Source organism: Falco peregrinus, chromosome 2, assembly GCF_023634155.1.
Source record: "Falco peregrinus isolate bFalPer1 chromosome 2, bFalPer1.pri, whole genome shotgun sequence".
In the NCBI taxonomy this organism is placed as follows: Eukaryota; Metazoa; Chordata; class Aves; order Falconiformes; family Falconidae; genus Falco; species Falco peregrinus.
This window is the reverse complement of record NC_073722.1, coordinates 96,035,555-96,055,306: the sequence shown is the minus strand read 5'-3', so window position 1 is coordinate 96,055,306 and position 19,752 is coordinate 96,035,555. Positions and strand designations below refer to the sequence as shown.

The 19,752-nt window shown below is 52.0% G+C and overlaps 1 protein-coding gene across 8 annotated transcripts; it reads right to left on the bottom strand.

The window, feature by feature from the left end:
- Positions 1-110: 110 nt before the first annotated feature.
- Positions 111-19,274, bottom strand: CAMKK2 (calcium/calmodulin dependent protein kinase kinase 2). 8 transcript variants are annotated; one of them, XM_055796135.1, is made up of 18 exons: positions 18,777-19,274; positions 13,106-13,226; positions 12,178-12,661; positions 11,407-11,454; positions 10,947-11,000; positions 10,738-10,789; positions 10,512-10,645; positions 9,831-9,867; positions 8,995-9,016; positions 8,615-8,703; positions 8,168-8,367; positions 8,024-8,077; positions 7,483-7,556; positions 6,867-6,954; positions 6,524-6,619; positions 5,839-5,967; positions 3,815-3,915; positions 111-3,428 (listed from the first exon to the last, which is right to left on the bottom strand). In XM_055796135.1, exons 3-18 carry the CDS (start codon positions 12,610-12,612, stop codon positions 3,353-3,355), a joined length of 1,689 nt encoding a protein of 562 aa, XP_055652110.1. In that variant the 5' UTR covers positions 12,613-12,661; positions 13,106-13,226; positions 18,777-19,274; the 3' UTR covers positions 111-3,352. The 8 variants fall into 8 exon arrangements, with proteins under 8 accessions (XP_055652110.1, XP_055652112.1, XP_055652111.1 ...); XM_055796137.1 differs by lacking the exon at positions 18,777-19,274 and adding an exon at positions 18,341-18,364; XM_055796136.1 differs by lacking the exon at positions 18,777-19,274 and adding an exon at positions 17,987-18,010.
- Between the last annotated feature and the right edge of the window lie 478 nt (positions 19,275-19,752).

Genomic DNA, 19,752 nt, shown 5'->3' with positions numbered 1-19,752 from the left:
ACTAACGTAGAAAGGTGGTTTCAGACTCTTCTTCCAACGAGCAAACTCTCGGAACTTGATAAAGACCGGTCAAACAGGATAATGGTTCCACTTGATCAACTAACTCTGGGTTTGGTTGCATGTCATTTATTTCAACTTGTACAGAGAAGCTTGAACAGCTGTGTGGAAAAACACTTAGTTGTTTGGGGTTTTTTTCCCCTTTCTTCTTAGGTAATATAGTTTAAAAGTGGTAAATACACAGTATTTAAACTTGGTACACCTGATAAAGTTAAATGCATAATAAAGGGGTAGGGATGAAACACAAGCCTTGGTCGTTAAACAAACAGTATAAAAATCAGCAATAGTTCAGGACCTTAGAAAAGAAACAGATCAATTAATTGCCTGATAGGTAAGAGGGGACCACCAAGAAAAACTACTCGGACAAGAGGCCTGGTTTCCCCTTAGCACTTTCCTGTGTGCTTTCAGAGCCAAAAAGGCTTAGTACCCAGTGTTAAGCCTACCGTCAGCACTGGGCTTGCTTGAAAGGAAGGGAGTTGGGGAAATCAAGCTATAGCCCAGTTCCAAGGCACAAGCAAAATGTTTACTTCACTATAAGAAAAAAGCTAGCATTACTACTAAGGAACAGCAGCTAGGGAACTGAGCGGGTTTTTATATACAGTACAGCTTCTCTAACAGGTCATGCATTTAGCTAGATCTTCCTGACACAGCCACACTTCATACTTTCAACAGAACTAATCAACAAGAACAACCTACATCAAATTTCCTTCAGAAATGTGCGTTTGGCTGCAGCCCTGCTGGAGCTGGCACTGAGACAAACATGCCGGAGGGCGCCTTAGGGAAGTGCTGAGCTTTAGGATCCTTACGAACCAAGCCCGTGGTAGCCGAGACACTGATCTATGATAATAGCTGAGGCCCAGTGACTGTGACTGGGCGCTGAGGAACTGGTACAGCTTATGCTGGTTAGAAGCTGCATTGCACCTGGCCAGCCTGTTTGGTAAATGTAAACTGCCTCGCTAGGCACCTGACAAATCACAAACCAGAGATATGCAGCACAGAGCATCTCTACAACTCACCTTTAACAAAAACACACCACACACATTACTATGCACCAGCTACAAATAATCAGATCCCCTATGGTTTGCAATTTTTTTCTTTTTCTTTTTCTTTTTTTTTTTTCCAGAACAAGTCCATTTACAGGGTAGGAGAACCAAGCTGCCCACTCTCACTCATTTCCACAATGAAAAGTTTAGGAAAGGAGGAGCAGGCAGCTGTAGTAGTGCTGGCACCCATCACCTGTTTGGTTTCCCCACAGCTGAAGCTGCAGGGCTTTGGCATAGCCTCGGGTTAAAACAGGAGGGAAACAGTGCGTGTCTTATGGCTCCAAACTCCATAGTACTGCTCCTAAACCAGCAGCCTTCATCACTGGCTTTGGAAAGAGGCCACCAGAACAATGTTCTGGTAATAAATTGCAATTTAGGGGAGGCATTGCTTCAAATGATCAAAAGATGTAAGGGACAGTTTGCGTAGGCACCTGCACACTTGCTAACACTGTCCTGGCTTTAACAAAGACCTGTCCTAAACAGGAATTACCAGGCCAGGTCTGACTGCAGCAGGGCCAAGGACCTCGGCGTGCTGCTTCTGCTGCCCGAGATCAAGGACAGGAGGACGGTCCAGGGTTAGCAGGCAGAGATCTTACCATTAATCACAACACTTGGGTCTCTCCCAGTGCCACCTTCTTCCTCAGGGCAAAGAATTAGGCCTTGGCAGTCCCTTACACACTTGGGACATTCGAATCCTCCCCCTCTTTTGGGTACACCATCATTTAAAATGCCTCGCTCAAGGTCACACAACAAATCAGGCTGAGAAGAGGTCAGACCTTCTCCCTCCCAGCCCCAGGCTCCATCCACAAAACAGCTGTACTTACCGTGACGCCTTTCCTCACGCAAACCCTGACTCTTCTCCAGCTCACCCACAGCCTGCTGTTCTCCAGCTTTGTCGGAGCACAGCAAACTTGGGAAAGGGACACCAGAGTCTCTCCCACCACACGATAGATTATTATTTTTTACAAGCACCACAAAATAATCAGAGTAATCTGACTGAAGGTGAAAGAGCTCTTCATAAGAAACAATCCATGAATTAGGTATACACTTAATTTACTAACAAGCCTCTGATCCACAGGCATTCACAAATTACTGGTAACGAACTTGCAAAAAATACATAGCATTGGCCCCAAAATCCAGATTAAGAGTTTGGAAAACAAAAGTTCCTTTGAAAATTACTAGCTAATCTAAGTATTTCATTAAGATCTTAAATTCTAAGCAAGCCCTAAGTCTATACTTAAAAAATAGCGTAAGTTGTATTATTTTTAATTGTAGTAAACCATGTAATGTACATGGAAGTGAAGGATTTTACCCTGAATTTTATATTTAATAAGATATCTACCTAGATCAAGTAAAAGATTTATAAACAAACTGCTGTTAGTGCTTCCTCTGCTGTTCAAAACAAACATTCAGCTAAACACCACCTTTCACTCGTATGTCTGCAGCAAAAATAGTTCAAACTGAACTTAAGCCCTTAAATACCTTTTCCTTTCATACACTGAATACTCAACTTACCAAGTCCTAGTCACACCTTAGGAAAGGTGTTAATTACCTTAGGAGGTAATTAACCTCCCTTTCTGAACACCCCGAAGATGCTGTATAATACAACTTGGCTCACAAAGGTAGGCATTCTTTAAAAAGCTGAGAAGGTGAGTTTTTGCCTTGTTCCCATGCGGTTAAAAAGGCATCAATTAAAAACAAACCAGAACTATGAGAAATAGATGCAACATTACTTCTGGTAGGTCGTGAACTCTCAAAGTGTGCATGTGTAGTTTTACTGTCACATATGCCACTTTGCAGAAGCTTCACCATTCTGTGTGTGCCCACCACCTATGCAATGGGCGTACAACACCCCTGGGGCGCTGGCGCTAGTCCCCAGAAATTATCTGACATTAAACCCAGGTCAAAGCAGATCCAAATGCATTTTTGTTTGATGGTTTGGTTTTGCTTTTTTGGTTTTTTTTGCAAAGCACTGTTGCTGCTCAACGCGATAGCTCACCTCTCTGCTATCAGCCAGTGCCTTTCCCACTTGAAGTCAGCAGTCCAAGCAATCGGAGATGTTCAATGCTTATGACAAGTAGTTGGATGTCTTATAACATGCTGCTGTGCAAGCTCTACATCCAGCATTATACTGAAATAGTGCCATGTCATGCTGTGTTTGGTGGAGGCTTTGTTAACATCGCTCATCCTCAGCTGCACACTTTATTATGTGCCCCAGACCAAGTTGCTCAACAGAACCATAAAGTTGATGTTCATGAAAGAAGTTCCTCCTCTCCCACGTTGGGCAAGTCGTTGCATTTCATATTATCTTCACTGCCTTGTTTCCTGCTTTAAAAGGAAATAAAACAGTTGCTGAGGGACTCAGAGAAAGGCAAAGCAGACGAGACACCAACATCTGCCCCTTCCCTGCCACGAGACCTTTGGGACCCTGAGCACATGTCACCTCCCCCCAGCACCCCTGTAACAGGCTGGAACTGCCGTAAGAAGATGGTTTTCAGCCCATCAGAGCAGCAGGATATGCCACATCATAAAAATCATCCCATAAAGTGGTTATGGGTCAGGCAGAGGGGGTGTGGACACCCCAATCGTGGCCCCACAAAAAAGATTCAAAGCCCAACTCCTCAGATTATCCTCCTGTGCTTTGCAGCATTTTCCAGAGCATTAACACAAGCTGCAAATATCCTTTTGGGTTGAGGTGAGGCGATGACACTTACGGCAGCAGGTTCCCGGGGGCAGACAACGACCGCTCTTCCCTCCTGCTCCCCTCAAACGGGTTCCCAAAGGATCGCTTCCGGATCATGGTTTTAACCAAGATCTGCAAGACCAAATGGGAATTCATCAGGGACACTTTTCTTTCATTCAGGAGCAACAGGAACACCCAACCCTCGTGCCCAAGCAATTAAGAAAACCAGTGAAAACAAGTCAAAGTTCTCTTTTCTTAAAAAAAAAAAAAAAGGGAAGAAGGAAGTGTGTTTACAAGTCTCCAGGTGTTTCATACAGGGGCTGTATCCTTGTCTGAAACCCACGGTGCAACACGCAGCTGAGAGCCACACTAGGTGCGAAAGGCTGGAAAGGAGAGCAAAACCAAGCCTGGGAAGATTTTCTCCCCTCCAGAAGCAGGTTTTACTGATTACTGCATCCAGTACCTGCAAATTCCCAGTTCCTCATGATTACCTGGCAGAAGAATTCATGGAAAAAGAGAAGGGAAAGAAGGAAGCAGAATTTTGCCATAACATTTACCAGAACCAAGGTGAAAAATTGGCCGTTTGTCTAGCTTTGGCTGCAAAATACAATATTACCCAGCATCAGCTGCAATTGGAGACTGCTGTGTACAGAGCAAGTGTTGGGGCTCTTTCCAAGCATCTCCCAACTTATTTTGCTGATGGGAGCAGAGAACAGCATGAGCAGCACTTGACCCTGCCTTGGCATCTACATCCTGCTCTGGGGACCTCCGGCATCATTTTATATCGCTTCTCATCCCTCTGTGCCTCATTTATCTGCTCACGTGGCACACTGAGAGCCCTTACATGTCTGAAATGCCCATGGCAGCAAGGTCCCGTGGGGAAAGGCATTTTACGTGAGAGCTGAAGCCACGTGAACCTCATACTCGAGTGTTAATGCCTGCAGGTGGATGCACAAAGATCAGGCACTGGAGGGTAATTTTGAAGAACAAATGCAAATGGGAAAATACAAGATCTGCCTGGAGGTGTTGGCTTATTTAAGAACCAAGAGTGACAGTAAAAGTTCATGTGCCCTGAACTGTGTTAAATACACCTGGATTTTCAAACAGAGCCAGGAGCACTGAGCCGTTCTCTGCTGCATGGCAGCAAGTCACCTCTGAAAAGAAGGGGGAAACCCCCTCATCAATGGTGATCCCTTTAGAGCAAGATCTGCTCTTTTAGCCTGAGCAGTGCAAGGCACATTTGCATATTAAAGTATCTACAATTGAAGAGACTTCTGCAGGGTATGATAATGGGAGAGAGCTCTAGAAATGGGGCCAGAAGTGGGCACAGCCATGAGACACAAAAAGGGGCTTCAAAGGGAGACCTGGACTTCAAAAAAATCACAGGCAGATAACACCATGCCAGGGAACTGCAAATGATCGTGTGCTATTTCTCCTGGCGTAAGTGCTAGCAAATAAATCATCATGCTCAAAACCCAAAAGGATTTCACTTTACCCACAGGGCAGGGTTACACTGTGGTTCTCACCACTGCAGTGGGTTGCAGAGAATAAAAATATGAGCTTGAAAAGAGATGAGATTAATTCACCAAGAATAGCTCCAGGTGGGGGCTGGCACACGCTGTGGCCCAGATAAAATCTCCATCCTGGGAAGCTCCCGCAGCCCCTATGGCCAGATGGGCAGAGCAGGACAGGAGCTCCTCGTGCCTGGCCAGAACACCCACTCCTGGCTGCAGGCAAGTCCTGGACTAAATGCTTTTTTGCCCTGAGCAAATACAGTGATATTTAGGCAGCCAGCTCAAGCGTGGAGACTGCTCGTGGGTCCCTTTGAGACCACTCTGAAATATCCCCCCACGCTGCAGGGGGGTGCACTCCCCCTCCAGCGAGGTGCTGAGACCCAGTCTTGCAGTGATTGTTTCCAAGAGAGGGAACGTCTTTGCTCCCCTCCTGCCCAATGCTTTTGCCCTTCAGCAGCAACCTCCAGCTGTTCAGGACTGCCTCGGGAGGCAGCGTGGACCCCAGTGTGTGTCCACAGACCATCACCTCCCCTGTACTCACCACGGTGGCCAGGCTGGGGATGTGCTTGACCGAATTTTCCACCTCCTCCTCCGTCACCTCAACGAGGGTGCAGTTCTCATCCTCCGTGGGCAGCAGCTCCGCTCCGTTCTTGGTGACCCAAGGGTGCAACTTCAATTAATAACACAGCCTGTCAGGAACGATTTCCTCTTTTTCGTAACTCAAACAACACAAGCCTGGCAAACGCATCTCCTTGCCCAAGCTATGGCCCCTATGTGCTCCTGAAGTACCAGGGAGCAGGGGAGAGACATGTCATCTTGCCAGCGAGCCAGCTCACCCTGGCGCCGCCAGGAACATCTCAGCCCGGAGCAGAAAATGCCATGGTGTGGCTCACTCGGAGCCAGTGCTGGCCCCATCTACACAGCTGAGCAATCATCTTGGTGACCTACAGCACTGGCCATCTCATCCGGGTTTTAGGGAAGATGCCCTGTTTTCATTCTCATCTTACAGATGAGACAGCACCAAGAGGCAGGAGTGATTTATTCCAGACCATACATATGAGCAGCAGTGATGGGGAGACCCACCGAGCCCTAGTCTGGGACCTGGATTAATCCATGACAGAAGGCAGAAACTCCTCTTTCTCCTTGCCCACACACCTGGCATCTTGGGCAGCTGCCGGAGGAGCACAAAACGGTTCAGCAATTCCCCCGCAATCCTTTCCCCCTACCTTAGTCTCCATTTTCTCAGCTTCTCGCCCCTTCCAGGCTCCCACAGGGGCGGAGGACCAGAAATCTCCTGCGAAAGGCTGTTGCACAGTACTTTCCTGGTAGCAGAGGAAATACTGTACTCAGGGGATTTCCTTTTGCCTGTGACTTCTTGTAGGCACCAAAGGTCCCAAAGCTGAGCAGGTCCCGGAGCAGGGGAAGGAGCTGGGACTTACCTGCCCAGGGGCCCTGGGCACAGGGGGAGGACCTAGCCTGGCGCGATCAAACTGACTCCCAAAAAAAGCCGAGCAAGGAGAACCCAACAGAAGAGAATCCACAGCCAACACCAGGGGGTTGGGTCAGTACCTTGATTTCTGGGACCGAAATCCTAGATTCAGGATTTTTATCCAGCATCCGTGTAATCAAATCCTTCAAGAAGTCTGTAACTTCTGGCCTGAGGAAAGGAGAGGGGAGATGAGATGGGGAAGGGGATGGATGCTGCCCACTTTCCTCACCCCAGTGCCAGCCACCGTGGGCTTTCCCATGCGGGCTGAGGCTGGACCCCAGCCCTGGCAAGGATGCAGCTCCGGGTACTTGTGCACCCAGGTGCACAACCCAAAAAAACCCCAAAATCCAGGTTTCCTCCCCAATCTCCCCAGGGAAGCAAAATATCCCCTTCTTGGGCAATCCGAAGTGTGATGCCATGTGTACAGGGCTGCTCCACCCAGGCGAAAAGCCAACAGGCAGCAACTCTTCAATTTCAAATGCTCCTTCTCTGGCAGCTGCAAACCAAGAGATGTTGCCTTCATGTTTAATACAAAGGAAGTTTTCTGGGGCAGAGGGCCAACAGAAGGGCTCAGAGACTGAGTTTTGCAAAACCACAGCCAAGCAGATCCAGCCCCACCCAGGCAGCGCTTGAGAAATGGCTCAAATGAGCTTTTAAATAAAGGCTGGGGGCTCGGTGGGGGGATTGAGTACTTACTGGTCTGGGAACTCCAGCGTTTGGGTCTTGATTTTATTGTGTAAACTCAGGATCCTTTCATCCATAAAAGGGCACTGCCGTGAAGAAAAAGAGCAATGAGAAAAGCAACAACCTCTGTTAAGAAGCGGCAATGGGGCTTCAGTCCAGCATGGGGATCTCGCAGGGTCTGAAAGGGCAAGGACCCAATCACAGGGAAATACCAGAAGATTTCCTGTTATATCAACGTCTTCTTTGAAACACAATGAAAAGAAAATTGACTAAGAATGACCAAATTACTACAACAGCTCCTTTCTTAAAAAAATCTGGCCAGGGACAGAATTTTTTCCCCAGGGAAAAAGAGAAACACGGACGTTCTGGCTGCACCCGCTCTGTGGACAGGCAGAGGTTTCCCATTTCCACCCACACATCCCCATCTCCTCTTGGCATTACCCAACTGCTCAAACAGGGGGGCAGGGTGCAAATCCCACCACGTTCCTGGCATGTGGAGGCACACACCAACCCCCCCTAACCACCAACAGCACCAAAAATTCAATCTCATCACCTGCCCAAACACGAAGCAGTACAGTGTGATCCCCATGGCCCAGACATCCAAAGCCTGCAGAGCGAAGAAAGCATAGTTAGATCTGCAATGGACATTGTGTACAAGGAAGATTCATCTGAAAACCCTCAAGTTGCTATTAAATACCTTTCCAGAGAAGATTTTCCTGGTTTCTGAGAGTGTCTCTGGGGCCATGAAGGCGGGGGTACCCACTGTGTTGGTTAAAAGGGCATCAGCTCCCTTGAACTCATTGCTCACTCCAAAGTCAGCAATCTTGATGTGCCCGTCTTCCCCCACAAGGAGGTTGGAAGGTTTAATATCCCGGTGGATTATCTTTTGATAGTGCACTGCAGCCAAAGGAAAAAACAGCGATTCAGCAGCGCCGTCTGTCTGCAGCAAAGGAGCCACAAAGCCCCTGCATGGCTCTAAGCCTTTCTGCTAACATCACCACCAGCCCCAGCTTCAAAAACCTCTGTGCAATAGCATGAGCCACCAGAAATGGCACTGTACAGCAGCAGAAAGTCCAGCCCCAGGTGTTTAAAAAAAAAAAAAAAACAAAGAGAGAAATCCCAACTTTTTTGCACAGATACTTACAGTATTCAATGCCCTTGATCAGATCCTGGAAGTAGAACCGAGCCTGGTCCTCACTGAGAGGTTTCAGCGTTGGGATTTCCATCACGGGGCTGCAAAGGCAAGAGAGAACAGACCTCGTTCCCCATCCAGATGTGTCGAAACCTGTCCCAGAGGCTTTGGCACTGGCTGGCACCAGCATGCAACCCCAAATGCAGGCACATACAGGGTGTACACAACTGCCACTAGGTTGGGTAGATGCTACCCAAACCCTGGGAGACCCACCATGAATCTCCTCATTGCCTCTGCGTCCCGTGCCCGCCTCAGGTGGCCGAGCTGTGCCACCCACAAACCCATCTCACGGTCATGCTTTAGGAGGTTTAGATCTGGAGTTCAATACTCACCCTTGCTTCACCAGTTCAAACACTGAAACACAAAAGAGAAGGTGATTACAGATCACTTACAGGTTGGAGCTCCTGCGAGCACAGTCTCAGCACAAAAGCCATTATTTTAATGACAAACATTCTAAAAATAATATAGTTTTTAAAAAAGGAGATGCCATCTTATGCAAGGCACATTGCATTTTGGTTGCTCCCATTTTTAGTTAAGGGGATGGTACCAACTACCTTCTCAGTGCTGCAGCTTCAGCATCATGAAGTGCCCCCCCTCCCCGGCACCCCAAACCCCTCAGTTTGCCTGTGAAACCATAGCCAAGCCCCCACTCCGTGCTTGGCCATGACGGTATCGCACACTCCTTCTCTAGTACAGGCTGAACATAAACGATGCAAGAGAAATGCCTCCTCCAAAAGTGTGTGTATTTACATCAAGCAAGCCACTGCCGTCTGCAAGCCAGGTTGGGAAGCGGCTCATCCATACCATGGATAATTAACATGTGCCTTGTTCTCAAAGCCAAAGAAATAAAGCTACTTTCTAGCAGCCTGGCTTCAAAGCTGAGAACATAAATGCTGGTGCCTTTCATGGCAAAGCATGTGCTGATGTTGAATTAAAGCCTATAAAGTGCTATAAAGCACTCCTGTCTCCTCTCTGAACCTGGAATGGATCCCACTTGCTCCGACCATTAGAAGGGATTTGCTCCTCCAGCACATGCAGGCCACACCTGTTCCAGAGCAGAGACTCAACCCCACACACAGACACCCCAAAACATGGGGGGAACCCTTTTCCCCAGCAAACTCCCATCCTGCTGACACCCCATGAGCGCCACAGAGCAGTGGGCAGTTACCCATGTACAGGTGGTCCTCGCTGGGGTCATCCAGGACCTGCCGAAAGGAGAAAGGCAGTTAAACAGCACCAAAACCCCTTGCAAATTAAACATCGTGAAAGATCTTTTCCAACCTAAATGATTCTATGATTTTTTATATAGCAGCTGTCTCAGTCCTGCACCATCTGCACCACCAGCGAGGTCTGCGAATCTCCAAGCTTCTACCCACAAGGGGTGGGGGAAAAAAGAGGACAGAGATATAGCTGTACTTCAAGGAAGTAAATATTTAAAACACACAGGAAGCATCATCTGACTCATGATCCAAATAAACTCCAGCCTGCACATCCTTAGTTCTTGATTTTTGGACCGTTTCATGCAGGCAGTGGGCGGAGGGCAGAGCGGCTGTACCGCAGAGCTCGCAGAAACACCAGTTCCTCCCCAGACCCCATCTGAGCACTTGTTTCTTCCAAGGAAACAACATTTTTCTGCATTTCCCTTTCTGGGCAAGGAAGCCAAAAAATCCTCTTTTGGGAGGTGGGAATGAAAAACCTTTTAAACCAGGGAAAGCACAAGTCTCCCATAGGCAGAACCTGCCACGGCCAACCCAGCCCTGCTGTGGTCGCTCCCCTCCACCCATCCCAGCAGCATCCAGGCTCCTGCACATTCGGGCTGGTGTTTGGAAAGGGGCTGCCTGGTGCTCACCTCCACCAGCTTCACCACGTTGGGGTGGTCCAGCTTCTTCAGGATGGCGATCTCCTGGTAGACCTGCTCGATGGGCCCCTTGGGCTGCAGGCAGCCCTCGGAGGCAGCTTTGGCCCCGCGGGGCGGTGGGCGGCCTGTGGGAAAGGGAAAGACGGGGTGTCCAGTCGGGAATGAGCCCCCGTGGTCCCCAAAGCATCCCCCACCCTAAAGCTTTGGTGCCACTTACGGGGGAAGCCTGCCTGTCTCATCAGCTTCTTTTTTGAAAGAACCTTCATTGCCTGAAAGAGGGGAAAAAATGTGGGATTTGGGGCAAATCAAGGATAAAATGGGGCCAGCAGAATGGGGCCAGCAGGGAGCTGGGCAGGGAGTCAGCAGAGGGGATCCATCCCCATCCCACCCCCTCCACTGTGAGCTCCGAGGCCGAGTGCTACTCACATAGTAGGTGTTATCGTCTTCGTTGTAGGCCAGCTTCACCACCCCATAGGAGCCCTATAGAGGGGCACAGCCATGGGGGACCAGTTAGGGACAGCCCAAAAAAACCCCCAGAGCACCAAACCGGGCTTGTTCCCAAACCCAGCCCCACCCGGATCCCCGAGCTGGTGGGCGATGCTGGGAGGAGCGGGGCATACAGTCTGGCATCACACTGCTGGCAAAGAAAGGCTTCAAATGCCCCATTTCATGGGAGGGAGGGGGAATGGTGAAAATTAATGATAATTAAAAAAAATTCAGTTCAATCAGCACCACCTAGAAGAGACTGGCGTCGCAGCGAGGAGCTGGCCAAGTTGCTGTGGCAAGTGGCTGAATGTGCCGCCTCACCAGCTGGAAAGCAAAAGTGAGCCCACTGCCCTGCTACCCTCAGTCGCCCCATCCCACCCCAAACCCGGCCAACGCTCACCTTCCCAATCTCATCCTTCAGCTTGTACTGGTTGAGCTGCACACAGTCCTGCGGGGAGAGAGGGGCGGTCGGAGAAGAGCCACGAAACCACTAGTGTTTGCTCTCCTCTTACATCTCCAGCAAAACTTTCTCTGCAAACTCACCCCCTACTCCGCTCTGCCCGGGCGCTCGCTCGGGGCTGGACAGCTTTGAGCCATGAGCCATAAACGCCAGCCGCCCGGCCACGCGTCGGCGTGTTTATAGATGGCTAATTACAAATGTTAACGGCTGGGCAGGCAATATTGTCTGCTCACGTGGAACAAGATTGCATGGCAGGCAGGCAGCAGTGGGGATCAGCGGCCAAGAGAGCCCCGGGGAGTTTAACACCGGTGACCTGGCATTGACTATTTTTATTTTTAATGGGCAAAGCAGCCACTTGTTGCCTGTTTGCTGGCAGGCTGGGGGCAGGCAGGGCCGTTTTCTCTTTAGATCTCAGCAGGTTTCTCTCTTTTTTTATTTGGGAGGGAAGAAAAGGAAAATCATGGTATGCCGCCAGGTCCCCAAGAAACACAGCCATGAGAGCTGGTGGCATCTGCAAAAGGCATGAAATGCGGTGAGCTGCAGGGTCCCCCTCCTCGAGGGCTGTGCCCCCAGCCCAGGATGGACCAGGATATCTCACCACCTCTGTGGGGTTTTATCCCAAAAAAACAAGCAAGAAGCAATGCCACGGAGAGGGTGAAACCAGGAGGACGGGGGCAGGAGGACTGCGGGAGCGGTGTTCATCCCCCTCACCTGCAGCCCCGTGATGGACACGCGGTTTGACTCCACCGTCGGCCGCCGCGGCAGGCGCGGGGAGGAATGCGGGGACGTCACCGGCGAGTAAGGGAGGGACGGGTAGATGAAGCGTTCGTTGGTGCCATCGCCAGCCCCGGGTGAGTGGGCAGGCTGCGACCGCTCCTGCAGGGACAGCTTTCGGCCAGAGAGGTGCAGCTTTGCCCTCGGCTCCCGGCCATCCCCGAAACCCTCGCCACCGGGCGCGTTCATCTCCTCCTCGCTCGCACTCCCTGTCGCGTCGTACTCGGTCACCACAATGAGTGAGGCCATGCTGGGGCGGCAGGGGCTCAGCGGCGGGGGGTCCTGCAGCACCCCAGGGGCTCGGTGGCCGCAGCCTCCATCACGGCAGAGGGGCCGTGGGGTGGGCAAGCTGCTGGGGACGCATGATGGCATGGTGCGACCGACGGCCTCATCCCGGCCATGCTGTGATGGGGGGGCATGCCTGCAAACACAGAGCAGCTCAGCCAGGCTCCCTCGGCAAGCCAGATGTCCTCCCGCTGGTCATTACTCTGCAGATTAATTTATTCGTCCCATAGGGGATGGTAAAGCCAAAGGCGGTGGCACAGGATGGCACCGGGATGTGCACCCACCCTGCCGTGGGGCAGACCCCTGGCAGGGGCCAGCCTCAGCCCCAAGGCCACCACCACTGCTCCTTCCACGCCCTTTATTTAAATGCCTCCAGGGAATAACCACCCCAGCACCTCCACTACAGAAACACCCCCAAAAGGGGCATTTTACAGGGGCAGGATCCGGCCCTGCACTCTACCAGCAAAAATACAGCTCAGTTCCCTGCTTTACTGCTCAGTCCTGCAGTCGGAGCGGGCACATCTCTGCCACCCCCCACCCCCCCAAATGAAGCAGCTCAGGGGCACGGAGACCCACTTACCAAGCATGGGGTGCAGGATCAGCCCCCCTGGCTCACCGCCTCCTCCTGCAGCCCGTCATTGCCAGCAATTTCTCTTCCTCGCCCCAGGTTCCCTACAGCCTTCTGTGCAAAAATAGGGTTCCTGAACCGCGAGATAAATAAGAAAACAATTTTGTTAGCAACAAAGAATTCTTTAAAAAAATCACATCATTAAATAATAACTTTAAAAGGGGAGAAAACAGTGTTAATTCACATGTGACAGGTGCTCTGCAGCAGCCAGGGCAGTTCGATGGCTGGTTGGTTATAAACCATCGCTCTTCCCTGCTGCGACACCGGTGCTGGTTTTAATTTCTACGTTAATGAGTTGCTGCAGAAACAAGCGCAAAAAAATATCCCGAAACAAACAGCCCAGAAGCAGGAGCAAGGTTTGAGGCATTTTTCTGCCTGGTTCCCACACCTCAGCGAGGCGGCCGGATAAAATTAGCTCCACTCAGCTCCACTGAAGTTTCTGCGATGCCCCCGCAGCACAACCACTCTGAATCAGCCCAGCAGAAATTATGGGTCAAGTACAGAAATCAAATCATCTCCCCCTTTCTCCAGGCTTCACAATGGCCTAATTGCTGTTTTCAACACCAATCTATAAACCGGAGCTTTTTTGCCTGAGCGGGATCAGCCCGGAGCTAAAGCCGACCTGGTGCCGCTTGCTGCTTCAAGGCGCAGAAAAAGGCAGGGGATGGGAAGGCTATAAATAAGCCGACGAACAGCAACAAGGACAAACTATTTCAGAAACGCTGCGTTTCGTGGGGCTGGATCTGCTCCTGGCTGGGGCTTTGCTGGGCAAGAGAGCCAGGAGCTGCCAGCCAAGCCAAGCAGGGGCATCTCAGGCATCGTGGCTGCAAAATTCTCTCCCGCCCCCCCAGTCCCGGTGCTGCTGGCGGCTACACTGGCGTGTTTTAATGCACTCCCCAATGGATTAAAATAAACAGGCAGCCCCCCCGCCCCAATTCATCCTGAACCCGCAGGGATACATTTTGAGGCCAGTTGCTGTTTGCCTGGCTTGCTTTGGGCGCCCTGCCAGTGGGCACGTATAAATAGCTGTCCCCCAAAGCCGGAGCCGATGCCGAACACCGTGCCCTCTACCCTCACCGTGCACCGCAGCCACACCAAAAAAGGCAGCTCATCAGCGCGGCCCCGGGATGAAGCCACCCCAGCATCATCACCGGCTGTAGCACCGGTCCCCAGCGGTGGCACAGCACAGCCAGGCATCCCATCCTGCCCTCAGAGCATCACCTGCGTCTGAATTTCCGAGGGTTCACACCAATCTTTGCTGGGCTAGAGCAACATCGAGTTACAAAGTCTCGGCCACACTTCAGAGCCGAGCATGCCCTGGCCAGTGGGAGTTAATTGGCTTGACCAGGATAAACATATCAAGGCTGATTAATTCAAACAAGCTTCCCCGAGCTCTGTAAACAGGCTAAAAGTCATCCAAGCACCTTCGTGACATCAGCTGGGGTGAAAAATCGAAGGGTTTTTTCTCTTTGTGTGTGTGTGCAAAGGCGCTGGGCATGGGGTTTGGCCAGCCAAGATGGTACCTTCCCCAAGAGAAACCCAAAAGTGGGATCCCACTGTTGAACACCGCCCCGAGGGATGTGGGATAACTGCTAACGATAATGCAGCCAGTTCTCCTTAATAAGCACACGGGGAGGCTGAGAGGAGGAGAACAGCTGTATTCCCAGCCAGAGGAAAAACTAAAATAGCTAGAATGTGGGAAATAAACCCAAAGAATGAAAATACAGCCCAGGGGCTTTGGTTTCACCAACCCACCCAGGTCCTTGCCCAGGGAAAACTGGCGCATTCTGGTGTGAGCTCTAGCAGATCCTTATGTAAAAGCGAGCAGCACATGCCCACAAAATCCTCAGGAAATATAACAGCCTAGTGTATAGGAATGATTTATCGGCACGGCTTTTGGCTGCAATCCATATATAACCCATAGCGGCTGTGGCAGGATTATCGAAGCAATCAGTCTCGCATCTAATTCAGCAAGGAGAAGGATATTAAAATGAAAAGAGGTCTGTGAAACCCTGGCAGTGGCTCTCTCTCTCAGTGTCCACGTGGCTTAGCAAAAACGAATGGGAGTGAAATCAGCCCCCGCGAGGGTGAAGTGATTTTTACAGCCCCCTCCTTTTGCACCAGCTCTGCTGTGGGCGTGTGGTCCCTGCCTGGTCCCTGCTGGGATGCGGCCACCTCTGGCTGGGAATGCACCGACTGATTTCAGAGGGTGCAGAGGATGAAACCTCACAGCCAGCACTGGCTGCTCAGATTTAAATCAGAGGGTGCAGACACATTGGCCTGTCCTTCCCTCCCTGGAGCTCTTTCTCTACGCAGGTGCAAGGCTGATTTTACTTGCAGAGGATCCTCCCCCCACTGCCACCGATGGTCTGTGGTTAAAAGTTAACTGGGCCAGTGCAGGGGGGCTGTTATCGGCTCGTGCTGGGCAGAGTCCAGTGGCTATTTTGCTTTCCCTGGTCACGGTCAGCAGTGGAAGCACCAGTGCCAAGAGCGGTGTCATCTGCAGCAACGGGGGCATCGATCACAGTTTCCCTTCCTACGGGCAAGCACAGACCTTGCCAGAAATATATTAGTCACTGTAATATACAAAGACCATATGCATCCCCGCCTGACTTTTAATGGAAAAAAATCTCTCAGCAGCTTCTCTAGAAGTCAGAGGACGCCCAAAATAACGAGATACTGGAAACTGGCACCCAGCCCCCATCTGTGCTGGGTCCCTGTGCCCGAGCAGCAAAGCTTCCCATTGCCCCCAGGGTGAATGGAAGAGCCTCCTGCGCTGCCTGGCCCATCCAACACAGGGATTGGAAAGAAGTGGGGAAAAAATGGAAAGCTGGGCTGATAGCATTGTAACAGCATGAGATACCCTGTGGGAGGTTTCAATAGGAGTGAAAAAACATTTTTACCAAGATTTTTTATAATCTTGATGATACTACCTAATACTGCTTAAAGTAACATATAATGAGCATCCCAAAGGGAGTGTAAGCTCCGGGCACAGCATTGAGCACAGGCCGGGATGAGCTCAGGGCACCACCATCACCTTGTCCAGCGCTGGCAAGTGGCTCCTGGCTCTCCAGGAATCGGCTCCAGCCTGTGATGCCCATGAAAGTGGAAACGAGAGTGGTTCTGTGCTTTGTGAACACCACTTAAAAGACATTAGGGCTGAGTTGAAAGCAAAACCTCCTCCCAAATTACCTCCGCGATCTGATAACTGCGCCTTCCTCAGAACAGCACTGGTGGCTCAGCCCCCCCTTGCAGCGCTCTCAGGGATGGGCTCTCAGGTTTTAGTGGCTGTTTTTCCCAAAACAAAGTGCTCATGGAGAGGGTCAGGGCTCCTTCCCCCAGAAGGGCTGCCACTCCAGTCAGGGGCCCTGAAGGCAGCTCCAGTGCCCACAGCCACCGCACGTCCAGTCCCCTCCCCAGCATGGTCCTAAGGCCCTAAGGACAACCTGCTCCTGTCCCCAGGGATGGTTTCTTCTCCTGTCACACTGCACAGCCGCTTGGTCAGCCCACGGCTCCATTGCACCCGCTTCCTACGATCAGCCTGCACCTGCTTTTGGTCTTTACCGTCACCTTCACAGTGCTCCTCCGTGTCATGCACGTGGTGGCCGCGTCCCACCTCCTAACCACGCTGGGTCCCTCGCAGCGACCCAGCATGTGGCTTTTCCTAACGGGACCTGTCCCCTGTACACCATCACTCCACCAGCTCCATCCCCTCCATCTTCTGGCCTCTCTCTTGCCTCTTGACCTTAAAGCTCCCCTCCTTTTCCCAGCCCCACGGCCTAACTCACCCCAGTCCCCCAGCTCCGAGCCCTCCCCTCCCCGGGCAGGAGCCCCGTGGGGTCTGCGGGACACCCGGTGTGGCGGGGCCGGCCACTAGCCTGTGTCCCCCCCCGCGCCTGCGATGCTGCCAGCCCGCCGGGTACCACCGGCGCGCGCGGGCGGCCGCAGGGATGGAGGGATGGATGGATGGAGGGATGGATGGATGGAGGGATTCCTGCCGGGCCCGGCCGGCCTCCGCGCAGCTCCCCGCAGCGGGCTGGGGAACCACCAGCCCCGATCCTACCCCTCCCCGCCCAAATCCCTTCCCGGGCCGGCGGCCAGCCCGCCGGGAAAGCCCCGTTTGAGGAGGCGCCGGTACCTGCTCCAGGGCATCCCCGGCCCCGCCGCCCACGCCCGCCGCCGGCCGGTCCCTCCGGGCGCGGCTTTGTCTCCGCAGCCGCGGGAGCTGCCCCCGGCCGGGCCCCCCCGTCCGCCCCCGCGGCACCGACCTGGCGGGACGCGCCGCTCCGCCGGCGGGAGGGGGGGGGAACCCGCAGCCCCCGCAGCCCCCGGCGCGCTGGGCCACCCGCGGCCGCACGGCGCCGCCTTCGCTTTCGGTTCCGCTCCGGCGGCGGCAGCGAGGGAGGGGGGGGGGCAGGGAGGGAAGGAGGGAGGGAGGAGGGAAGGAGGAGGGAGGGAGGGAGGCCCCGCTCCGCCCCAGGGAAGGGGAGGTTTCCCCCCGGGCAGCAGCATCCTCCCGCCCACCTCCCCATAAGCCCTTCTTTCGGGTGGGTTTTTTTTTTAATTTTTATATATAATTTATATATATATACACCAATTTTTCGTGTGCATTTTCCCTCCCCCTCCGGCGGGCTGCGCTGCCCCACCTCGACCCGTAGCGCAGCCGCGGGCTGCAACGCCCCTGCCCGGGGGGTCCCACTGTGGGACCCCACATCCTGCCCCCCCCCAAACCCCGAGGGACACAACCCGCAGCATCCCCCGCATCCCACCCTCTGAGGGACACAGCCCGCAGCATCCCCCCGCTGGGGCTCGGCCCCCTGCCCTCGTACACACCCACAATTTCCGGAGTGGGGTCAACTGGGGCCAAACTGGGTGACCTGCATCGGCTCCAGCTGGTTGCCCGACACCTTTGAAACCATCGCCTAAAGGGGGGTTCAGAAACCCGTTGGTTGGAAATGGCACTGCAGCCACCACTGGGCCACCGCGGCCATCACTGGGCCATCACCGCCACCGAGCCGCAGCTCTGCAGTGCGGGGACAGAGGCAACACTCCCACTCAGACACGGCCTTTACCTCCCCGCCCGGCATCAGCCTTTGGGGACCATCTCTCTTGCTTTGTCTGTGCTCCTCGTTCAGTTTGTCACATTGAGCACATCCCCATCCACCACCATCCCCACGTTGAGCTCACCTGCAGTTTTCTGATCGACTCCACACGGAGCAACAGCTTCAACCTTGAGCCCACGCGAACGCCACGCCGGCACAAACCCTCCTCCTCAGTTTGCGTGAAGATGCACTTGTGGGCACCACATACCCATTTGTACAACTCCCCGGAGCAGAGCCACGCTCCCGTGGGAGCTTTATGGATAAACGCTGCTATTCTGACCAGGATCTTCAGAGCCACTCTAGAAATCAGGTTTTATGCACCTCTGGTGAAATCATAGGTGCTCCAAATGTTTTATGGATTGAACTCCTCAGCGCTGATAAAACATAGCTGAGCGGGGGCGAGCCACCAAAACCAGCATTCCCACCTCGCTGGATTACTCTTCACTGTTAGGAGACTTCTTAAAATCTACTTTTTAAATTATTATTTATTTTAAATACTATTTTAAAATCAAAGCACTTACCTGCCAACAGCCGCCTTGCAACGCTGATTAACGGGATGCATAAACTAGCACTGGACGACCCTTGTTTCAACCACATCTTAGTGTTTTCTGAAATCTTGACATTCTCTTCCTGCCTTACCCGGCTGGGCTCCAGAGGAGCCAGGTTTAGGTCTGGTTTTGCTTTCTGGTTGCTAACAGTGCCACGGCTTAATCTAGCGCTTCCTGGCAAGGTATCTCCGAGCACTTACACCAACGATGTTCAGCTTTTATGTTGTCCCAAGGTGAAAGGACTGGCACCCCCGGCCCCAAGGTTCACCCACAAAAGGTTTACACCCACAAAGTGCAATCCCATCTGTCTTGAAATCCCACACTACATCCAAAATTATTTTTTCTTCCAAAATGAGGATCTCATTGCTAGAAGTCAACAGCGGCATATCAGATACCGTTAGCTGCGATCTTCATTTATTCACCCATAAAACCAGAGCAGGTAAGTTATATGCAGGGCCTACGGGAGAACATACACAATAAAAACATTTCAGCCGGGCTGGGACTTTTGTTTAGTGCTCTTTGGTCTCCTCAGCCACTCTGCTCAAGGCCACATGTGACAACAAGGCTGGGACTTTGCACCATTAGACCTCTCCAACTGAATCCATTTTTTTCCCCCTTCTGCCAGCACCATCTGTTTCTACAAAGTAAACAGCGACTGGAGACAGGTTAAATGCAAGGACACATTTTAAATGAGGCTCCCCATCCCATACCACTTAAAACAAGCACAAAGGAGCTTTCGCCAACATTTTCCACTAGTTTTTTGTTCCCCAGTGTTCATAAACCCAGCATCAATTCTGAAAAATGTCACTGCTAAGAACAGATATTACTTAATCGTGACTGTGCTACTCCCCTCAGCGTGTTTATAATGCAGTCAAGAGTCTTTCTTTTCCCCATTCAATTCTTATTCTTAATTTCAAGTATGGAATAAAAGTGAAATGGGTGGAAACCT

Bases quoted from the DNA above. Each gene is read 5' to 3' on its own strand.
- CAMKK2 (XM_055796135.1), bottom strand. From the start codon at position 12,612: ATGCCATCATGCGTCCCCAGCAGCTTGCCCACCCCACGGCCCCTCTGC. The intron at 6,955-7,482 runs GTAAGTACTCAA...TCCTTTCCTCAG, and splicing joins ACGCTGGAGTTCCCAGACCA to GCCAGAAGTTACAGACTTCT. The intron at 3,429-3,814 runs GTAAGTGTCATC...TTCCTTTTAAAG, and splicing joins GCCCCCGGGAACCTGCTGCC to CAGGAAACAAGGCAGTGAAG.